This window comes from Lepidochelys kempii, chromosome 6 (genome assembly GCF_965140265.1).
Source record: "Lepidochelys kempii isolate rLepKem1 chromosome 6, rLepKem1.hap2, whole genome shotgun sequence".
NCBI classification, from domain to species: domain Eukaryota; kingdom Metazoa; phylum Chordata; order Testudines; family Cheloniidae; genus Lepidochelys; species Lepidochelys kempii.
This window is the reverse complement of record NC_133261.1, coordinates 25,364,519-25,379,298: the sequence shown is the minus strand read 5'-3', so window position 1 is coordinate 25,379,298 and position 14,780 is coordinate 25,364,519. Positions and strand designations below refer to the sequence as shown.

Sequence of the window (14,780 nt, the reverse complement as noted above, 5' to 3'; positions counted from 1 at the left end):
TTGACTGCTCTAAATCACACCAGCCGCTAACGGCTGGAAGAGTCAGTCCGTGATTGTCAGGGTGCAGAGAAACTTCAGCCACACCTCCTTTCTCCCCAGCAATGTCACCTATACTGGATGCAGGGACGAGACTAATGCTGGTGCTATTATGCTGGCTTTATGATACCACAGAATCCACTAGGGCCATCTAAACCAAAGCAGCCCAGACACAGGAGATCTCCTGAAAACCTGGGTGCTACCTGAAGCCATGTTGGTGATTTGATAGGTGTCATTCTTCTCTGCAGCTTAGCATGAATGCATTACCACCGGAGAATGCTAGGGGATTCTTGGTGCTGCAGGGATTTGGCTGAGATGTACAGCAGAGATCCTGACCACTCATAGCAATAAGACATCCCCTTATGCTTATTCATAAGAGTAGGAGTTCCAGGCACAGTGCTAGACACAACCTGTCACTCTGAATTCCTCCTTACAGTTTCAGCTGGTTATGGTATTGATCGCTGCTTTTTCAATTGAATGAGTGCTGTGAAAAAGTTGCTGTGTTTTACTGCCGAGGGGAATCAAGTGTAGGTTGCATACGTATAGTTCTTTCCGGCAGAGACTAAGTCTTGTGTTTGCACAGCACCACGTTTCCCTGGAATTGCATATAAATAGCTTATAAAGTACTTTGGAATGAAAGACACTAGCATACATATCAGTTGAGAGTATAAATGCCACAGCAGAATATAACAGCTTTGAAACGTAGTTTATTCTACAAATATTTAGAGCAGCATCCTTTAGTGAATTTCCACAATTGCACAGATTACTGGAAGGAACAGCAGAGGAGGGACAGAATCTCATTGAAAGGTCAGTAGACACTCACAGCTATGTTCTACACTATTCACAGGTGAAGCGTTAAAAATCAGTGTTTCTCCAGCACTTTGTCTTTATGGTTTTTTCTCTTGGCATTTTGTCTCCACGCAGTCACACTCATCTACCTGAACATACTTGTATTCAATTTTCTTCCTCTTAGAGCAAATCAGTTCCACCTTCATCATGTGGCTCTTTGTTTCATGGCAGCAAGTGCATTTGTGTTTCATTTCACTGTCGCCAAAGGCATACCTGGCAGAACAAAATTAATAGATCAATCCATTAGCTATTGCCTTCCTGCTCTTCATTAACCTTAGCTTCCCCTGGAACTGTGAGTGGGGAAGGAAAGCTTTAGGGTTTCTTCTGCTTGTAAGCAGCGGGCGGGGGGACGACAATATCAGTAACAGCCTATTCTCAGGACATTGGTGGGCCTGATCCAAAGACCTCTGAAGCTGATGGAAAAACTCCCACCTGAAGTAAGGGGGAGGTTTTCCATAGACTTAAATGAGCCATGGACTAGGCCCAAAATGACCCCACAGAAATGAAGAATGAGCCTAATGCAGAGCCCAAACTGCAAGTAAAAAAAATAAAAAAAAAATGTGTAAGTAAAAATGTGTTAGTCAACCTGTTAAACATGACCTATTTATCTAGCCTAGATACGGCAATCCTAGTGACAAAACAGTAAAGCATCATGGCTAAAAGGCTGGTGCTCTGCTCATCCAGCTTCCTTTTAAGAGGATCAAGGAAAAGGGTTAATGGAGATAGTAGCTGTGATCCTGCAGGGGCAAGAACAGGTGAGGACAAGACATCACATAAGCATGGAGAAGCAGTTTCTTACTTACACAGAGTATGTACTGCAGGACCCTTCACACGAAGGCACTAGGACAGGAGCTGCTGATTTACAGTTCTTGTGAGTGATGTATTCTTTTTTCAGCTTCAGTTTGCAGACATGTGACAATGGGATACCTAAGAGGGAAGGATCCTATTAGCCTTACTCAGATTTGAGTTAAAGCACTGAGAGATATCTGCTAAGCAACCAAGCTCTGTCTCTGTCTCATTAAGAACAGTTAGAGTTCAAATAGCCAAGGAGAGTTTAAAGGCCCAAGGTAAGCAAAGCACTTACACATTTGCATAAGTATTTTGCTGATTAAGGATGGTCTTAAACATGGGCTTAAAAGCACATGCTTAACTGCTTTGCTGGATCAGGGCCTAAAGCAGATGCAATTGTATATTTTTTCTACAGCCTACATTTCTGTAACAACATTTGTTAGCTAATTGTCACTTTTATGGCTTTACAGCAGCCAACACTGTTTACAGTAACAGAACCATGCTTTCTATGCAGTTCCTAGCTGCCAGCATCCAAAACACATTCTCTTCCAGGTTACATCATTCTTTCATCAGGAATTTAGTCTAATCTATAAATAATTCGCTTCTTTATAAAACCAAGTAAGGGAGAGCATGAAGATTTTTCCAGTGGCACCTCTGGAAGAGGTAGGCTGGTTTTGAGCCTTATAAAATGAAGTACTGAGCACCTCCCGAGAAGTGATAACTGCCCTCACATCCCACTGACTTCGCTGGGAGTTGAGGGCATTCATTACCTTGCAGGATCAGAGCCATAATAAATGGAGAGCCTGACAATGTTTGATTAATGAATCACTGGATTGGCCATACTCACATGTCTTACAACATCCATCTGAAGTTGTCGCAACAGTTCCCTATATTGAAAGCAAACAGAACCAGAATTGCTCAGACTCTAATCTTAGATATGCACATTACAGACTGAACAGCAGCAATAAGAGATTTCTAATAATGAGACACAGTGCCCAATCAGTCCACTGGTCCACTATCACAAAGCTGCTCGTATCATTCACTTATCTCATTTCAGCTATAAAATACTCACTGGGACACAGTTTGATGGATCAAACTCTGGGCAGGATATTATTGTGCTAGTCAAGACAAACTGGCCTGATGACTGAGTGCAATTATACAGAGCACAGTTATCTTCCAGAACTTTATAGGTCTTCCCAACCTGAATAAAGTAGAAAAAATAAAGTTATTCTGAGACAACACATAATCTAGCATAGGGACGGGATTCTTCTTCTGGCTTGAAAGGTATTAGCAACTCCCAAAATCTCATCCTGCATTCACTTCCTTAGGCTGCTTTGACAATCCCATCTGTAACTGTTACCTGGGTTGAAATAATCAAAGGCTCACAACAGTAGGGATATTAAGAGACATACCAAGGCCCACAGTTATGCACTGATGTGTGTGGTGTTACTATTTATGGGAGAAGATAAGCATGGAGGAAAATCCTTTTTTTCCTCTAGATTTTCTCCTATTTTCTTTTTTCAGGAGGTAGAGGGGGGGAAAAGAGCAAAAGACAATAAAATAGGAAGTCGGCCTTTATAACAGAGGTCAAAAGATTAATAACAAAATATAGCTACCTTTGGACAAAATTAACTTTTTGGAGTTGGTGAAAGTAGTATACAATATCAGTGACCAGGGAATACAAAAAATCAGATAAAGGAGATGCTGGATGCGGGAGCTAACATATAAGCCACTAGATCACAGACTGGTCAAGGTTTTCGCCTGTTCTAAACAGATACACTTTGCAATGCAGCAGAGAGAAAGACACTAGTCTAAGACTCCGGAAACTTCATGTGGCCTTGGTCAGGTCTGTCAGTCTCTGTCCGCGCTGCCCATCTGTGAAATGGGGATCAACACTTCCTCACCTCACAGAATACTGATGGATAACTCAATAATGATTGAGGTGCTCAGATACAGTGATGGGGGGCATATAAATACCTAGGTAGATTCACTTCAGACATACTTTATTTGATAAAGGCACTAACTTCCTAATGCTGCAACACATAGTGGGACTCAGTTTTTAAGCAGAACTCTCCACTGAAGTTGACGGGAAGCTGTATTTCTAAAACGACGACCCCGTGTCATACTGCAATTCCTTGTTGAGCAGGGGAACACACACACACCTCGACGGTCACAATGCCAGATGGAAGCTTCGCCACACAGGCCACCTGCACACACTGGCCGCAACACCTGCCTTCTTCTCTGATGTAGCGGAAACCCTGCGGGGCACAAATGCACCATCATTTAGCCACATTACTTGTGGCTTACCTGTGAAGAGCATTCAGACAAAAGGCACATTCCCCTTCTTCATGCAATGGGGGGAAACCCAACAGCCCTTGATTATACTTCTGGGTTTTTAGAAGGACTTTTGAACCCCATTGTTTGATGGAATCTAGGTATTTCAAACCTGATGCTTAGACCCACACAGTTGTCATATTAGCTTTTAATACTTTCCTAAATAGCAACCCTTTTGTCAGTGGCATCATCCTGGGTAATCTGCCATTTCCTATCCTTATCTGAGCTGATATTCAAATCAGGCCAAAATAACTAACTCACCATGTGTTACTTGCAAGATCCAAAGACAGCCCTTTGTCTGGTACATTTTTCCACAGGTATGGTCGCTATTTCAGATGTGCTGAGAAGACTGAAGGTAAGGTGTATTTACAACTACTTTCATCTATTCCTCCTGTGTGGACTTCAGTCCTAGAATGAGGCATGTGTGTGGCTCCATGTCCATCATCTAGTGAGGAGCTAGAATGGTGCAGTATGCCTGGCCTTATGTGAGCAGGGGCGGGGCAGAAGATCAAGCTTTTCTCTACTTGCATTCAAGTTATATATTCAAGATTTTAAATACAGAGAGCTAGATTCAGCAAAACTATTGCAGAGAGATACAAGCTACACCTCTCAGTGCCAGGAGAACCTTGTCCACTGAAGGAGCAAATCATCCCTGTGGATGGTAGCCGGCGTTCACACCATTGCGCTCCCCGGTGGTTCTACCAGAGAGGTTTAAGATTTAGCAGTGCACCATAAGAACTCCACCAACAAGAGCTGCCTCAGAAATCCATGGAATCAGCAAACTCAACAGTCATGGAATTAGCCCTTTGTCAACAGCTAGCACCATCCACTTTTTGAGCAAATTTGGCATCTTTTAAATACATCCTCTGTGCTATTAAGTGGAGTTGAAAACCCTTTTGTACCACTAAAACAAACTCTCCTACCAGAACTCACTAGTAGATCTGGCTCAAGGACTTTTAAAAGTCTTAACATACAGTATGTATATTGCCTACAAACAACTAATCCATTTAATTTTAGAACATTTAGTTTCATAGGGACCTTTTCATTTGAACCAAATCAGAATAGTTTTTCTAACATTTTTACCATATAGTGGTGATGGACATCACCAAGGCAACCATGCAAACACCATCTTTCAGTGACTTAATCTTCCCCATTAACCAGCTTGTGGGTGGAGTTGCCATTTTATAGAAAACATTTTTCCCATCATGCCTTTCTGGGGCAGGCCCCTTAAATTTGTCAGAGACAAACAGAGACAGCTCTGAAGAAGTCATTTTGTAACTAGCAGCTTGCTGCATCTGCCTCTCTTTAAGCAGGTTATTTTATGTTTCATCTTTTTGGTTGCTGAGATGGCACATCCCCAACCAACCATTGCTCTTCACCTGAACACACCTGAACTAGTTTTAGTTTAGCAGAGAGAACTACAGCGTAGAAGTTACTTACCTGCTGGCAGCCAGTTGAGCATTTTACTGGAGTGCACTGAATTTGGTTGGTTTGTGTAGCAGGGTCCCGCTTTTCAGTGCACAAGCAATCTTCACAAGAGTTTTTAGGCACCACTGTCCCTGGCTTAAAATAAGGAGGAAAGGAGAGGGGAGAGGGAGAGTTCATTAGCCTCTAAAACACATGTGCATTTCTCTGTAAAATACTAATAAACTACTATTTTTGGCTTTAATTTTTGGCACAAGCTTTTGACACAACACCTTCCAATCTTGAATTAACATACCATCAATATCACAAAATTAATACTCTACTAGAATAACATTCCAACAGAATCAAATATACTAAATGTAGCTATTACTTCAACACCTGAGAACTTCCCTATTCCATTTCCTTCTACAGTTTGACCAATTAGCTACTCCTAAAACTTCCTTTGATACTTGAACATTTTGTATTCAGTTATTGCCTTTGGCTACATTTCTGACATCTTAGTCCTGAAATACAGGGGAATATCTCTGTATGATAGAAACTGTTGCCCTAGCGATCACTATTAGGTAATTTCTCTAGTAACACATAACACCTAACTCTTATATAGCACTTTTCCATCAGTAGCTCTCAAAGTACTTTACAAAGGAGATCCATATCATTATTCCCATTATTATTATTATTTATTATATGTCTTACTGTAGCACCTTGGAACCCCAGTTGTGGACCTGTTGTGCTATATGCTGTACAAACACTGGAACAAAGGAAAGTGAAGCACAGAATGGTGAAGGGACTTGCCCAAGGTCACCCAGCAGGCCAGTAAGAGAGCCAGGACTAGAACCCAGGCCTTCTGAAGCTCAGTCCATTATTCACTAGGCCACAATAAGAAATGATAGGTCATTTTAGTCTGGGGCTTTATGTTAATTGAATGAAACCTTTAGGTGAATTTGGATAATTATGGGTTAATAGTATCTCGAAGTCACGACATGCCAGCCCACTGAAAGAAGTGGCAAGTCCTACCTTATATTCAACTCCTTCAGAAACACATACACTTTTTGGTACTATAAGAAAAATGGAACAAAAAGGATGCTCTAAGAATGATGTCGTCAGCATGTATTAGTTTCACATTTCTTAACTGTCTGTTAAACAAGTTGTAGAAAACAACTGTACAAATCTAGTAGCCCTAATACTCAACATAGGAAGTGCAGAATGGCTGGGATGTGTTGCTAATTTCCACCCCCTTGCCCATGTTTAGTGCATGAGCGGTAAATTTCACCTACCAGTATTTGCCATCTGGCAAACACTGTTTTCCCCCCGTGTTTCTAATTGCACTTGAAATTAGCAGAGATTCGCTTCTTTACTTTATTGTTTGTGACAGCATCATCAGCATGGACCAAAGACCAAATGGGGGGTTGGGTCACACTCATGATAGTGTAGTTGTGCAATACAGTTCTGTGACTAAAAACTAGCAGATGGGGTACATTTTGGGACTAAAGTCCTAGATGAAGTCCCCTTTGAAATAATGAAAGCCAGCATATAGTAAGGAAACTATACTTACTACAGGAAAAAATAGGACAGCAGCCACCCTCAGAAATAGCTACCACTGGCTGGAAGCCTAAATCACATTGTCTTCTGATGAGAGAACAGGACTTTACATCACATTCTGTAAATAGAAGATGTAGACAAATTGAGTCAAAGCCCCTGTGATGGGGTGTATCAGCCCCGCACTGGACAAGAAGGGGTTAACCCCTTGTGGGCAGAGGAAGCCATGCCCCCTCACCACTGCTGAGCATGCTCCAACTGGAGTTTCAATATAAAAGGGAGCAGCCCAGCTCCGTCAGGGCTGACCGCTGAAGAGGGAGGATGCACATTGCAAGCTCCCTTCTGGGAGCTGCTAGAGCCTGAGATCACAGAGGTCAAGCACGCCTAGACCTTGGTGGATACGCAGCCACCCGCAGAAGCCTGAGAGGGGACAGAGTTACTGGGAGCTTTGCAAGCTGACAACCCCAGAGCTCCAGTTTCATTGGCCTCTTTGGAGCTTGTGATGTTATACCCCCATATTCTTCATAGAAATATAGTTACGATGTGATTTTGGCATAACTAAGATATGTTTTATGCAAGATGGGTCATGTGATGTATCACTGGAAAGGTAGTAATTTACTGAATGTAATTATCCTATTTGTGTGCATGTATCATTTCTGTATCTGAAGTTAGGAATATTGACTATGTAATAATTACAACTGTGTGTGTACTTGGGGAATGCCCACCAGACAGTAGGCAATCAGCCTGGATGGGCCATTAGGAAGAACAATAAGACTTTGAAGATACTAATCTCCCACCTCCTCAGAAGCTTTCTGGGTTGTTGCTTTGACACTGCAGGATCATGTGATCATGTCACCTGGTACAAGCCCCCTGTCTTGGGCTTTCAGTGTTTTTCCATTAAAAGCGGGGGTGGGGGTCAGATTGGGAAAGAAAAGGTTCCCGCCATATGTAAATCCTATTTAAGCCCCACCCAAGAAGGAAGACTGCTGAAAACACCTGAAGAAACAAAGGAACTAAGATGAGGGCAGTGGGCTGAGTCCAGGAGTAACAGATCGTCTTGTAAAAGGAATCCCTGGAGATTTAAGGAGCAAGCAGTGCAGTTTACCTTCAAAAAACTCTGCAACCTGCTTGAAACAACACTTAGGGTGAGAAATTATTATTTGTAGCCAGTATTCCTTAGTGTATTAAGCTTAGTTTGTGCATTTTGGTTTATTTGCTCAGTAATCTGCTTTGTTCTGTTTGCTATCTCTTATAGTCACTTAAAATTTACCTTTTGTAGTTAATAAACTTGTTCTTTGTTTATTACAAAATCCAGTTTGTGCAATTCATAGCTTGGGGGGAGGGGAGGGCAAAAAGCTGTGCATATCTTCCTCCACTTTCAGGGAGGAGGTGAATTTCATGAGCTTATGCTGTATACATGTCTATACAGCGCAAGACACTATAATTTTGGGTTTACACTCCAGAGGGGATGTGCACCAAAGTGCTGAGCAATTCCCCGGCTGAGCCCTCCCACACAGAGCTGATTGAAGACTCTGTGTGATTCTACAGCTGGGCATGTCCCTACCTGTGTGTGTGTGCTGAAGGGGGCTGGAGCATGGGGAGACCCAGGCTGGTGGGACAGGCGGGATCAGTGGGACCCCAGCACATCAGGTGGCACCCCGGAAGGGGGTCCAACCCATCAAAGAACTATCATTCCAAGAATGACCATCCTTTCTGTAAACAAGTCAATGTCACCGATCTCTTACCACACACTGTCTCTGGACAGCAGGGATCTTCTGAATGTGGTCGCATTTTAGGAACAAATCCTTCTTTAGTGCAGTTGACTGGCAGAGACTTAACACAAGAGTGGGGTGAACAAGAGATATTCAAGGTTGCCTCATTGCAAGTGCAGTACTGACAATCATGTTCCCATATCTCTCCAGGCTGTGCAAATAAAAAATTGACAGTTCAACAAATGAACGGAACCTAGAAGTAATAAATTAATGAGAAACGAGGGTCTGCAACAAGCCAAAGTTTCTTATCCTAAGGTATGGTGTTGGGCTGTTTATATGGAACCCTGGAGACTCTTAATTCCAAAGGGAACTGAAAAGATCTGCATGATAAACCAGAGGTGGGCAAACTATGGCCCCCGGGCCACATCTGGCACGCAGGACTGTCCTGCCCAGCCCCTGAGCTCCTGGCTGGGGAGTCTCACCTCCGGCCCCTCCCCCACTGTCCCCCCTCCCTTGTAGTTACACCGCCGTGCGGGCAGTGTGGCTTGTACCCGCCCACCTCCCAGGCTTTCCAACAAGCCTGTCCTGCTGCTCTGAGTGGCATGGTAAGGGGGCAGGAGGTCCCGGGGGGCAGTCAGGGGACAGGGGGCAGTCGGATGGGGCGGAAGTTCAGGGAGGGGGGCGGTCAGGAGACAGGGAGAAGGGGGGTTGGATAGGGGGTGGAGTCCTAGGGGAGCAGTTAGGGATGAGGGTCCCAGGAGGGGGAGGTCAGGGGACAAGAAGTGGGGGCGGGGGTGGATGGGTCACGGGTGCCAGGGGGCCTGTCAGGGGGTGGGGTGTGGATAGGGGTCGGGGCAATCAGGTGACAAGGAGCAGGGGGGCTTAGATGGGGAGTGTGGTGCGGGGCGTGGTTGGGGCGGGGGGGTCCCGAGAGGGGGTGGTCAGGGGACAAGGAGCAGAGGGGGTTGGATGGGTGGGGGATTCTGAGGGGGGCAGTCAGGGGGCAGGAAGTGGGAGGGGACGGATAGGGGGCAGGGGCCAGGCTATTTGGGGAGGCACAGCCTTTCCTACCCGGCCCTCCATACCGTTTCGCAACCCCAGTGTGGCCCTCAGGCCAAAAAGTTTGCCCACCCTCTGATAAACCATGCTGTAGCCTCTTCCCTTTCTCTGCAGGTGTGTGTGATGGGAGAGAAACCTGAATGGTCTACCAAAAAACAGTGATTTTCATAGGCTGCCAATTTTGCGTCAGTATCTCAGATGAGGATTGGAGTGATAAAGCATAGCCAAAAGTCAGAAGGCCCATTGTTTTCCCCCACTATCTCTACTGTACATTGGTATTGAGTTCAGCATTAAAAGAATGAACAATTCTTGCATTCATATTTACAACAGGTAAAGGCATCTGGCTATTTGTGTAAACAGTTATTCAAAGAGCACTTCTTCTTAGATCCTATTCCTTACCTGTTTCACTAATCCATCAGGTCCAATACAGCCTACAAAATAGAACAATTGTACAATTATGAAGGTCAGTTCAAGAATATAATAGAGCTGGAGAAAGTGGCAGAAGCAGAGAGAGAGAGAGAGAGAGAGACATACATCAAAACCAGGATCTGGGAGGCTTTGAAAAGGGGACCTGAAAAGAATGAGCCATGGCTGAAAAGCACAGGTCATCCATCCAAAAGATCTTGAAGATTTTCTATTTATTACTTCCTGACTCAAAGGCGCATCCTTCTGCATAAAAAGAGGGGGGCACATTCCCCCTTCAGAATTCACCAGAATAATTTCTGAGCTGGCCAGAAAAGGCCACCTAAAGGCTACATTAGACACTTTCTTTACTTTTTCCCAGAGCTAAGCATACTGTTTCTACAGTACACACAGCCCCTGGGTGCAAAAGACCAGGCTGGCGAATTGCATTATGGATCCCTAAAGTGGTAGTTTTAAACTGGTGTTTCATCTTTTCCCACCTTTCACATTTTCTTACCACAGACAGAAACACAAAGGCCATCAAGATTATTCAGCAGGATCTTTCCTTCAGGGCAGTAGCACCCTTCCACAAGTGCTGGATCCTTATCTTGCAAGGGGATGGTGGTTTTCCTGCATGTACAGAGGGAAAGAAGAGTGGCACTGAGCTATTTTCATCTACTTTTTAGGGCTGATGTCACACAGAATTTTGAGTAGAAATTTGGCCTAGGGGAGTTAGGCACCCAAATCCCATTGGAATTCTGACTCCCTTCAGCTTTTTTGAAAATATAAGCCTTTGCCCTTGGTACTTAGTAAATGACCCACCTGCTGGAACACGTGCTTCTTTCTACTCCCCCGCATGGCTTGTAGATCTGATCCTGAGAACATCTGGCTTCTGTGGAACATTTACAATATGGAGATTAGATCGCCAGCTCTGTCTAACGCTCGTGGATTCAAATGATAATTTATTAGGTAAAATATCCCACCCAGATGAAAACACAAAGGAGGCTGTTTCCACTGAGGGGTTCTGTTGGGTTTGCAATCGCGTAGGCGAATTATTCTAGTAATCTAGAATAAATGGTTCTGACAACAAGAGGCAAAACAAGCAGAGGGAAACCAAATGTATTAAGCAATATTGCCATCTAGTGATTAAATTGTAGTTAATATTTTAACAAGCTAAAAACCATTTATTAAACACTGAAATATAGCTAAGTTCTGATCTATTTTCCCGCCCATGATAAGCCCTTGAATAAAAGCATTACGACAGTGCCTTAACTAGAATGTTACGAATGATGGGGCTGAATTATTAAGCCAAATTCTTCTCTGTTACACTGGCATAAGTTCAGGGTAACTCCACTTAAGTCAGTGGGGTTGCTTTTTATTTATGTTAGTGTAACAAAACATAATCTGGCCTGCCGGCTTTCTTAATGCAATGGATTGTCTAGGCCTCCGGAGCTGCTCCTCTAACTGATTAGAGAGTGTGTGAGAATGCAGACCTACCTGGGGTGTGTGCTGAATAGGGCTGGTCAAAATTTTTCTGTGGAAACTTTGACAGCAATTTTTTTTTAACCCAAGGGGAAAAAAATCACAGAAAGCATCCGCTTTCCTCAAATATATTTGATTTTTTTTGGTCAGAAAGCCAAATATCTGTAAATCAAAGAAAATATTTCTGGTTTTGGCAGTTTTCAGGTTTTTGACAAAAAGTTTAAATTTTCAGCGGGGACAAACATTTTTAAACCTACCCTGGTGCTGAACCATTCAGAAGACACTATTCTCCCCTCATTTACATTAGTTCCGCACTGGCATAACTCCACTGATTTCAATGGCGCTAGTCCTGATTTGCTCCAGTGCACGTGCAAGAAGACACAAGCCCTGAGTATCTTCCCAAACAGGAGTATACACATTTAAACAGAAAGAGGAATAGAATAAAATAGCTTCCACTCCAGCAAAGTCTTCCCCAACTCACCACATTGTCCATTAGTTTTGCTTCTCCAGTCAACACAGATCCCATGGAATCCACACAAGGCCGCATAGGTCTCAAGGCTTTGGCATTCAGCCTTCTGGCGTTGAGCTGAGCAGCCATCCACAACACAAGCCTCATAGTAAGGACGAGGGGGAATGGCACTGTGACAGCCTGTCAAATTCCTTATTAAAGAAAAAACATGGGACTTGTTTTTCACAGTGAGTGTTGGCAATTTCATAACAAGAATTTTACTCAGAAAAAAGCATCCACCAAGAAAAACTGTCAAGCTGAAGACCAAACTTTAAATCTGATGGGAAATGTTCCCTCTATACCAAATATCCAGCATAACTTTCAATGGAAACAAATCAGACTTTCATCTCAATTAATGATAACTTCTGTCTGAACATTATTTATAGCATCTTGTATTCCCAGGGTATGTCTACACTGTTGCTGGGAGGCTCGCTGCCAGGTAGACCAACTTGTGCAAACTCTGCTTGAGGTCACATGCTAAAAATCGCAGTGTGGATACTGCAGCTCGGGTGGGAGCTCAGGCTCTCAAGCCCACCTGACCCCCTTGGTCTGAGCTCGGGTGGCTAGCCCAAGTCACCACGGCAGCCGCAGCGTCCACAAGTCTATTTTAAGCACAGTAGCTCAAGCAAAGCTAGTGTGAGTCTCTCTGTCTGGGTGAGGTGGCTCACTCCCAGCTGCAGCATAGAGATACCCCCAGCGAGCTATCTGCTAATAGACTGAAACATGACATTAAGGCTTCTTTGCAGACATAGTGCTGTAATTCTAAGTACAAATATTTTTCCATGGGTGTGCTGTTTCATTTTGGTAATCTTATTTTAGTAACAAAATTATTTTAAAAAACTATTTGAACATACTTGACAGTGCCTATTTAAATTCACAGTTCACAGGCAACTAATCAAGATACCCAAAAACGTTGGCCTAAGTTTTCCAAAGATGACTAGTTATATCGGATGCCAAACTTTAGACATCTTAAATCCCCTCCTCAGAAATCAACACTCAAGTATCCAGTCTCTGAAAATCAGAGTCCTAACCCACTAGCCACTGTTTAAAATCTGTGCCCTCGATGCCTGGCTAAATTTACCATTCTTTAGTTTACTTTATATTTTAAAGAAAATTCACCCAGTCACCTTGTGAAGTACAGAGCTGCCTTCTTGTAGAACTGATTATGTACGTAACACACCCGGGAGTGTGTCTTACCAGATGAGTTTACAAAGAGCACTGGGTGCACAAACTCCCACTTTGGATAATGAGGTCTCTGTCTGAGCTGGCGCCAGGGTATTTAATTCACAATGTCTGTTGGTAGGATCTGGCACTCTCCAGTCTAAAGCCATCTCCTTGAAGGAGTCTGCAATCTCACCATTCCTCTTCATAGCATCATCAGACTTTTGGTTGGTGCATGTACCTGACAGTAATATAAAGGCAAGATGTGTAATGGCTACAGAACACAGAGTGCTTCTATAAGAGAGGAAAGGGGTATCCACACAAAAGGAACAGGGGAAGTTTTAACTTCTGTTGGAAGGATGTCAGGCACAGAGCCTTGCTTGAGTTCACAGGAAGAAAGTGTCTGGAGGAGGAAAAGGCTAATATAGCTAGCTTGGCATTTACCTGTGACAAGTGCAATTAAAGTGACAGCTAATGAATTCTTCCAGGTGGCTTAAGTGATTGAGACAGTTCTGCCGAACACAGGGCTCCCCAAGTTCTCCTAAAATGGACTTCATGAACATTCTTGAGCAGATATGTTCAGGAGATGGGGTAAAGAGTGAAGGAACACACACACTCTTTCTCTCTCTCTCTCTCTCACACACACACACACACACACACACACACACACAAACCCCTCCAGCCACCACCAAATGGGAAAAGGTAAAAGCAGGTGACTTGATACTCTCTTCCCACCCTGACCCAAATGAACAGCAAGAAACACGTTAAACTGTAGTGCTAAATAATCGTATCCTGAGGTAACAGAACTCTGATACAAATAAGGGAGGAACAGTTAGTATATCTGTTAATTAAAACTGAATGTAACACTTACCGCATTGCCCCATGGTATTGTTATAAAAGGTGCTGAAAGGGAGTTTTATGTAAAACGTAAGTCGTCCATAGGAGACATACAGTTTTTGTTCAGGTATTTCAACCACAACGTAGAGGCCAGAACTGGTTATCCTGATACCATTCTTGGAAACATTTGGCACAACCTTCTTATTGTTAAACAGAACCTAAAGGGGCAAGTCAAAAATCCCACCATGAACATCCTTATTATGTTGCTTAGTGTATAAATTTTATATTTCTGGAAGGCCTGGGGTAAATTCTGCTCTCAGAGAATTCTGCAATCCCTTCAGGACTAGACTGCTGGTCGTTTGTTGCCTTTCAAGCATTAATATTTGTGTTACTGACTTCAGGGAAAATATTAGCAGAAAAAAAAAGACATAGTGGTGATTTGCAACAAGTGTGATCAATTGTCATCAGACTGTTTTTCTGGATCACTCACTGTTTCATTTATGGTCATTTCCTTACAATCAGAAATTGTATAGATAATATCAAAAAACCCACAAATGATTTACAGTATATGGCTTATATCATCAAGGGGCTATTGCTTTCAGGCAAGAGACAAATCATGGGCCTGATCCAAAGCTGAAGTCCCACTGGAA

The 14,780-nt window shown here is 43.3% G+C and overlaps 1 protein-coding gene across 3 annotated transcripts in view; it reads right to left on the bottom strand.

Moving 5' to 3' along the window:
• Positions 1-716: 716 nt before the first annotated feature.
• LOC140912580 (mucin-5B-like) overlaps positions 717-14,780 on the bottom strand; it is a 65,434-nt gene continuing 51,370 nt past the window's right edge. For 2 of the 3 annotated variants that reach the window (XM_073347195.1, XM_073347197.1), the window contains 15 exons: positions 14,165-14,348; positions 13,330-13,534; positions 12,106-12,284; positions 10,965-11,034; positions 10,660-10,772; positions 10,140-10,171; positions 8,715-8,892; positions 6,986-7,090; positions 6,448-6,488; positions 5,449-5,571; positions 3,837-3,932; positions 2,747-2,875; positions 2,522-2,561; positions 1,689-1,812; positions 717-1,098 (listed from right to left, as the gene is read on the bottom strand). In XM_073347195.1, the coding sequence (XP_073203296.1) occupies positions 924-1,098; positions 1,689-1,812; positions 2,522-2,561; positions 2,747-2,875; positions 3,837-3,932; positions 5,449-5,571; positions 6,448-6,488; positions 6,986-7,090; positions 8,715-8,892; positions 10,140-10,171; positions 10,660-10,772; positions 10,965-11,034; positions 12,106-12,284; positions 13,330-13,534; positions 14,165-14,348 (1,794 nt within the window). In that variant the 3' untranslated portion in view covers positions 717-923. Of the gene's footprint in view, positions 1,099-1,688; positions 1,813-2,521; positions 2,562-2,746; positions 2,876-3,836; positions 3,933-5,448; positions 5,572-6,447; positions 6,489-6,985; positions 7,091-8,714; positions 8,893-10,139; positions 10,227-10,659; positions 10,773-10,964; positions 11,035-12,105; positions 12,285-13,329; positions 13,535-14,164; positions 14,349-14,780 lie in introns of those variants that run through there. The other variant, XM_073347196.1, reaches the window with a different exon arrangement.